The following is a 7944-nucleotide window of genomic DNA, read 5'->3' as shown; positions in this document are numbered from 1 at the left end:
AAACGCGTGGAATAGGAAGGATATTTAGTTTAGATCTTAAATTGTAATCAACGCATACTTATTTTACAAGCTGAGGGTCTCAGAGCAATAACCGCCAGTGAGCATGCATTACGAATATTAGCAAATAAAGAAACATACCAATAATTGGAGCATGCTCAAGCAATAAACAACAGAACATTGTTACCTTCCTCAGAAACTGGCAAATTATAGTTTGTTTATGGTATTCCTGGCAATATTTCCGCTAAAGATTACATTAAACGAGACGAGGCTCCATAGGTGATAGAGTAAATCGTAGCTGAGGATCGGCGAAGAGTTAACCAATTATAACGAGTTGGCATAACACGCTCTAAAACTGATCAGAAGGTAACAAAAAGGATTAATACAAGACCTGTAGTCGTATTTTTTCCTTTCTGTTTAATTTGCAGCCAAGGGGCATTCCTGATTTTAACCGGTAATAATTACGTTCGTAACTCGACGGGGTTTATTTTTCCCGGGCAGAAAGCTTATAGAGCGTATTCTCCTATTACTGGGAATATTTGTAGGAACAATGGCACATGGGTAAATTTAAGCGCCCTGCTAACAATTTTTTCACGTAGTAACTTTCAAAAAGGCAGTGAGGACAATTTCAGACGATTTGTAACTATAGTGTTTTACGTCTTTGGGTAGCGTCGGGCAGTCTATCTGTTTTTCCAGGCGTTTTTAAGAAAACATTTTTTTTTTTGTTTCTCAACGAAAGTGCTTTTTGTTCAAAATTGAAAGGAAAATATGTTCTACTTCTGCACTGACTTCTTGCTTATGTGAACGCTCACAAACAGGGACTCCGCTGGAAGGGGGGGGGGGGGGGGGTTACTGAGGCAATGCTGTCTAATCTGCGACCGCCTGTGGCCTTGAAAGCGCTATAACCTGTAGGCGCGTGAGAATGCGGTGAGCGCTCCGCTCCGTTCATCAGTAAAGTGACCGAGCTGTGGAGACTATGCAATGATTGAACCAATTAGCAGTTGGTCTTATACCACTGAATGACGCCTTATTGGATACTCCCGAGCAAAGAGCGGGTCAGGCCCAGCACGTAGCTTAACCTCCCTATAAGAATAGCTGTAAACGAAGCATACGTAAATACTCTATTTACAGAAAGTTATCCTCTAAAATAATGGTTGAATAACAATCCCTCGATTGTTACTTTATAGGAAGTACTTCCGCAAAGGCCTGTTCAATCCAAAACTTGCGCCGTGGAAGTAGGTCTCATCAAGTATTTGTTTCGACATTGATGTTCACTTATCTCACAGCAACAAAAACGAAAGCAACGTTGGAATTACAAAAAAAAAAAAAAAAAACTAAAACAATCACGTTTCAGCACGTTGAGGTGGTGACAAGGTCGATTCCAGACGATCATCTACAGATAGGAGGGGCGTCTCTTTACCACTTGATGTGTGGCTGAAGCTTCAGGCGCAAGGTAGATAACCCGAAAGAAATATTTTACTTAGGTTGAAGTTCTTTTGTCAGGCGCAAGGTAGATAACCCGAAAGAAATATTTTACTTAGGTTGAAGTTCTTTTGTGAACTTCAAGCTCGAGGTTTTGTCGGTCCGAATTTTTCCCAAAATAAATGCCCCTTCGTTTATTGCAACAGGAATTACCAACAGCTTCAGTTTTGAGGGGTCGTCATCATAATGCCCGTGTCCCACTAGAGCGACATACAGAAACAAAAGACAACGACACGCCTCAAACCAGACTCTTTCGCGATTTGAGAGGCTTTGTAGAATAAACGAGGCTATGCTCAAACACGAGCATCATGCACACGAGGGTGGCTTTGGCAGGCTTGCAATCGCTCGTGCTTACTTCACGAGCACCGAATGACTAAACGCCTGCCAAAGGTACCATCGCGAGCATGCTGCATGGGTTGGAAACTTGTCGCTGTCTTTTGTTTCTGTCTGTCGCTCTAGTGGGACACGGGCATAAGTAGTACACTTAGTGGTGTTTTTTTCTTTCAAATTTTTGACACCTCGAAAGCAATCAGTAGGAAGACCCCTTGTAACGATAGTAAAATATTCTAAAAACAAATATTTCATTTTAAATTCTCTTCAGCATTCTTTCCCCGTCGTACTATCTAATTTAATTAAGATATTGCCCCGAAGCACCATCAGCCACGCATTGTGTAGGTGCGCTTGAGACAATAAAAGTTTTTACAGGATATCAGACAAACACGTATGCAATGTTGCTTACCATGCTCCATACCCGCTTATGACATTCCACATGTCCGTCTGCATTCGTTTACCGAATCAAACCGGTTGAGATTTCCACCGCAACCGCCGTAGACGAACTCTCTGCAGCGTCCCTGTAGAGGGTCGTAGTAATATTTCACGAAGTAGGCGTAGCAGTGGCCCGAAATCGGTGGCTGGAAGCACAGTCCATTTTTCTGCGCCTCAGTCACTGTTAAAGAAAATTTTAGTTTCAAAATGCTGTTCCTTCTTAGATTTCTGGATGTTAGCTTGTGGTTCACGTTGGTCGAGCGTGCGCGGTAAATGCGACAGCTCTATGCAGACAAAGGAACGGATTAATTTACTTTGTTTTTAATTAAAATACTTTTAACATCTTCTCTTACCTACGCGAATACTTTAATTAGCATACCCGTCTCTTGGATATAAGACTATTACGAAGAACATATCTAGACCGTCTGCAAACTTGAGCGTCTATATGCTCCATACGGGAACTTGCTAAACCTTAATAAGGAGAACAAAATACGCTGGGCGATTCTGTTAGCAACATGATTTTCATTGACCATCAGATCATCAGACATTTCTTTGCTGCTCTGAATTCACTTTAACGACGCAAGATTGGACTAAAAAGTAAGGTCTAACTTCTTCATTAGCCAAATGTTGCATTTAACTTTAATATTGATGCTCTCTTTGGTATTTGAAATACAGAAGTGTTTTGCTTACTTCCTTCGATAGATATAAAATAACCATAAGGAAAAAAATACTGGATCACAGACAATTTGAGTTTCTCACTTCCAACCAAGCATGCTTATTAAAAAAAACACTGAAAATATTTGATTAAATATAGCACAATTTACATAAACATATCACATGTTTTCCAATACACACATTTTTTGAAAATGTGTGTATTGGAAAATAAAACTATTCTATTCTATTCTATTCTACATCTTTAGAGTTAAGATGCTCTGCTACTAGCGGTCAAAAATACAAAAGCATTGTTATGTCAAGCGAATCAACGGGGTCATGTAACAACTCCCTTACCATTATTAAATTCTGCTCAATATTAATCAGTTATATGCATAATATACAAACTGCTATTTTGACCCTGTAGACTTTGCTGCAGCAGTCACAAAAATTGAAGTTCGAATATCCGCCGTGGCATTGAAAGTGGCAAAGCGCAAATCGCATGTTCACACATTGTACGTGCCCTATTTATGAGCCGAATTAGGCTATCGTCTGTCTTCGGTTATTCCTTCGTGTATGATTCGCAAAGGAGATGTTATAACAATTGACCGCGTCGACACTTAAAATAACACATCGACATAAGAACCTATCGCTCAGTGGCGTCGTGTGCCTGTACAAGAGTGGTCCAAGGTTGACTGGAATTTTTACTTAAAAAAACAACTACAAAATGTTATATTTTGCCCGGAACAAAGCTGTACCGATTCTTCGAGGTATTCCTAGCACGCCTCTAAACAATAATGCCATCGTTGCGTAGATCCCTAATGTTTTGTTTGTTAATTTTTTGGTGTAAAATACATTTTGTTGCGTTAATGCAGTGGGGAGAACGCGTCCGTGAGTCTTTTTTTTTTTTTGTGACCGATTGACGTCCTTCGCGAAGCTGTTGTCAGCATTTGTGCACTCTTGTCTGTTATAATGTTAGTTCCACCATCGTATTTTTAATCTTCTGCGAACTTCAGCTGGCTGAACACTATTCTTCACAGAATATTTGATTATGCACGGCTGCTCAAAGGCTGCAGACCTTTTGCTCACCGCCATGGTAGCTAGAATCTTTGCTCGTGTGTCAAGTGCTTGATCGTGGGTGTTGGATATTCAAGAAATATTACGTTAACGTTTTCTGTGAGTTTTATTGTGCTATATCTGCTCAGCAATATCTTATAAATAAAAGTCCCTCTCTAACTTGAACTATCCGTGTATTTGTCACACTTACCTAGGTGCGCTTGTCGAAAGTACAAAAAATTATAATCAATACTGTTTCGCGGCCTATTTCGTTCAACATACTGTTTTCCTTGATGTAATTTAGTTTTGATAAAAGTATACTGGTTCATTAAAAATATAGCTAGAGTTAATACACAACTTTATATCAAGAAGGTGTATGTTCACGGAGTGACATTGTAAGCCCCCAAAAAACATCGCTGTTTCTTTTTTTTTTTTTGTTATTTTGCTTAAACATTGTACTGGCGGTCACAAGCGTTTACTGCATTCTAGAGAGTGCCGCGTCAAGAAGCTTCTTTTTGGCTTTTACCATGATAGCGCTGTTATAATATAAGACGTAATTAGTGTTATTCCGATAGGTTTGATGAGCCTTGTGCATCCTGTTCACCTTCAACAGGTGTCAGATATGTAATATTAAAAAAAAAAAAAAAACGATTGCATTCTTCAAAGTTTTAAAAAATAACGTTTAGAGATTCTTTTTTTTTTAATCCTCAAAATAATTATCCTGTTTCTTGTAATACAATAGACATGGAAATATGCAAACACCAAAACGTTGAGGAATGTTTAAATACTTTGCTTGTGCTTCCAAGTCTGACTATGAAGAGACTAGAGAAACCGACTTACCCACAGTCATTTTCAAAAAGAGGAGCGTGCAAAGCAGGAAAATTGATGATTTCATGGTTTTCAAGGATTGAGCTTGCGAATGCGAATGCTTCCAGTGAAGCATCTGCGCCCAAATATATAGCCACAAGTTTCCTGACAATCCGACTATCTAAAGAGAGCGACTTCCGACAGTCTATACAGCTTCCGTTAAAACAAGATAAAGCTGTCCTCGGTGAGTTTTCCTTTAGAATGCTTCGATTTCCTTGCTTTGCCTCTGCGTCGCTTCAGTTAGTCGGACGGATTCATGCGATTGAAGTATACAGCTCTATAGTCTCACCTCCGAAATTATTTGCAAATAGTTATATTTTTAGAGGAAGGAGGTAACAACGACTATTACTAAAAATTACGTTGCAATTTAGTACCTTGTCCGTGGCTCATATGCAAGATTCTTGCCAGATCTAATCATCATGTGATTAGAAGCCTCCATATGGGGGGTTCCTTACATCTTCCAGTTATGGACGAGGTGCATCTGCATTTTACTCGGTTTTCTTGATAGTATGACAAGTTATTTGTGCACACAACGGGTTGCTCTTTAGTTTTGGTTCCCCCCCAAAAAAAAGACGGCCACGAAATTCTGGAAAAGGAATTGCCAGCAACGAGGTTGCAAGACTCGTCACTCAATCAGTGAACGGGGCCATACAGGTCAGTGAACTGTCTTTGTCGAAGACCTCCTGTGAAGTCTTCGTACTGGACTTGCAGCGGGTGATTATATTTTAATTTTGCGACTACCATTTTCCCGAAACCATCGTTTCTCGGGCGAAACTAGCGTTACCGGAAGCCTCCCATTCATAACTTGCAAGTGTCGCCATTCATGGGTACTGACGGTTACTTCTACTTACTGCTTTCTTCGAGGTTCAACTAACACGGCGAACCAAATGCTCGCGGCGCATAAAATACTACCATGGGCGGGAATTACTTCAGAGCAAGCTTTGTATAGAGAGGAAATTTGGTAACTGATCATGAGTGCACTATACTCTGTTTCACCTCGTGTTGTACCACAGGAAAGGCTACAAGCGCGAGCTCCTTGTTCTATGGCACACCTCGGCGGCACAAGCTATCGTGCACCAAGGGCAGCTGCCAACGCTATGAACTCGCGCTTCTAGCCTTCGCTGCGGCACATCACGTGAAACGGAGTATAGATAGAGCTTCTTTTTGCAAATGGTTTACATCGGCACGGGCACTCGATTAGGACTCCCCTTGGGAGCGGCCTGCCGTATGCCTCACTCCGCGGGTGAGAGCGATAGTTCTACTTTACTCCGCAGCGCCAGCCGTGGCGCTCGTTATCGGTGAGAGATAGAGTTCCTTTCGGGAGAGCATATCGAGGAACTCTATACTTCGTTTCACGTTAGTATGCACTCGTTAGCCGCGCGTGCTAAAAGCGCGAGATAGTTCCTTCGAAGGAATCCTCGGCGGTCAAGGCAGTCAAGGCAGTAAAGGCTAGCCGCTCGCGCTAACACAGCGTTCGCGGTTAGTCCATGCTAAGTTAAGACGAAATATAGTGAGAGAGGAGCAGTACGCCCGGCCCGGCCCGGTGTGGCTATTTAGATTTTTTTTTTTCGTGAAGCCGCAAGTCTCCATTGAAACGAGTGCCACATTGAATGAATGATGTGACAAATCTGTGTAGAATAAAAGCACACGATTCTTTCTGCGAAAAGCTCACTCAGCTGCAGGCTGCGCGTTAAAGCTGCATTCTGCTGGCAGTATAAGCGAATTGTCGTTTTCTTGTTCCCGTAACTGGTGCCCCGTTTCTATTACCACTGTAATATAGGAGTTATAGTTGGATATAGCTAGGCCGTATGATTTCCGGCTTTAACCGACGCTCGAGCACGCGCGAGCTGTGCCAATAGACGCTTTCAGGCAGCTGTGCATGGGCGCCGCCATAACCGACCTTCGGTTTTTGTTTCCTCTTATTCCGTTCGATCCACTTCATAATTACCACAGCAGGACAGGTAATTGCCATTTCAGATTCTACCGTGTCCTTCTCCCCAGCATAGGCCCTTGTGGAGACTCGTCAACGCCCGCTTCAATCGCTATACATCTCGGTGAGACAAGAGAAGGTCGGCTATGGCGGCTGACTTTGGCGCGCGCTGAAAGCGTCTATAGAATCGAATTCCGCGTGCATAACTTCAGCAATATACACCTCATTGTTCACAAAAAAGCAGACCAAGGGAGTCATATAGTTCAGAAGGGGAGTACCTTTCGGGAAAGAGGCTTCTGCGAAAGCCTCTGTGGGCTGTTTAGGTCACCAGCCCAGTTTGCCAAAAATGTCTGAGGAGTTTTCTGAGAAAAAACTCACAGAGCTCTTGGCTGTGGTAGGGGTCTCGGCACTTAACACACCACATCAGCGGGCAGTCCATAAGGTATGGAAGCACAGCGCTCGAGAGGACCTTGCAAATCCTTCCACAACCACGAATCTCTGCCGACTGTAGAGCCCTCTCGACAAAGGTGCAGACGAGCTTGCACAGCCAGACAGCTTCAGGTCGTGGATAGCTGAGTCCTCCTTGGTCAAGGCTAAACATGGACTGATATGCTCCTTCATGTGATGCAGTTCCCTTAAGTTGCGCTTGCATTTAGGACACGTCACCTGCAAAGTTTAGCGGGTTGTACACATTAACCTTCCTTGTTTTCACTCAGACATTTCTATGGCTTTGCTAGGCTGAGTGTTTCAGCTAATTACTTTGAAATTATGATAATTTCTACAAACAAAAATGGTCACCTATTGTTCGCAAACGAAGGCGAAATAGTGAGCCATGTAAGTCAGCGGAACGAACTCAAGTTCGGAAGAGACTTCATTGTATATCAACCGCAGGATTTCCTGTTTCACGAGTGGAGTTGGCACATTTCATCGCCGTCTGGCACTCAGAACTAGAACGCGCAGTTACATTTCCGGCAACTTCCAAAATGCCAACACAAACCACACACGCGAGCGCAGAGTGACACTACGATATTTTTGCCGAGCAGAGCGGTGCATAGGTGGAGGGAAAGCGAGTTTTGCTGCCTTCTGCAACCGCGGCAGCGCCTCGGTATCAGCGAAGCCAATGACAGGCAGAAATGTTATCTGGAAAGCGGAGCAAGAACGCGTTGGGCGCCTTCTCTATACTCCGTTTCATATTA

General features: G+C 42.7%; 1 protein-coding gene across 1 annotated transcript; it reads right to left on the bottom strand.

Annotated features, from left to right (window-relative positions):
* Positions 1-2218: 2218 nt before the first annotated feature.
* On the bottom strand, positions 2219-4878 carry LOC8050798 (PI-actitoxin-Aeq3a-like). Its single transcript, XM_040213069.1, has 2 exons — positions 4792-4878; positions 2219-2425 (listed from the first exon to the last, which is right to left on the bottom strand). The coding sequence occupies exons 1-2, from the start codon at positions 4844-4846 to the stop codon at positions 2235-2237; spliced, it is 246 nt and encodes an 81-aa protein (XP_040069003.1). The 5' UTR covers positions 4847-4878; the 3' UTR covers positions 2219-2234.
* Between the last annotated feature and the right edge of the window lie 3066 nt (positions 4879-7944).

This window comes from Ixodes scapularis, unplaced genomic scaffold, assembly GCF_016920785.2.
Source record: "Ixodes scapularis isolate PalLabHiFi unplaced genomic scaffold, ASM1692078v2 PGA_scaffold0__279_contigs__length_252992795, whole genome shotgun sequence".
NCBI classification, from domain to species: domain Eukaryota; kingdom Metazoa; phylum Arthropoda; class Arachnida; order Ixodida; family Ixodidae; genus Ixodes; species Ixodes scapularis.
Note: the sequence above shows the minus strand (reverse complement) of the source record. Positions and strands in the feature narration are given on the sequence as shown.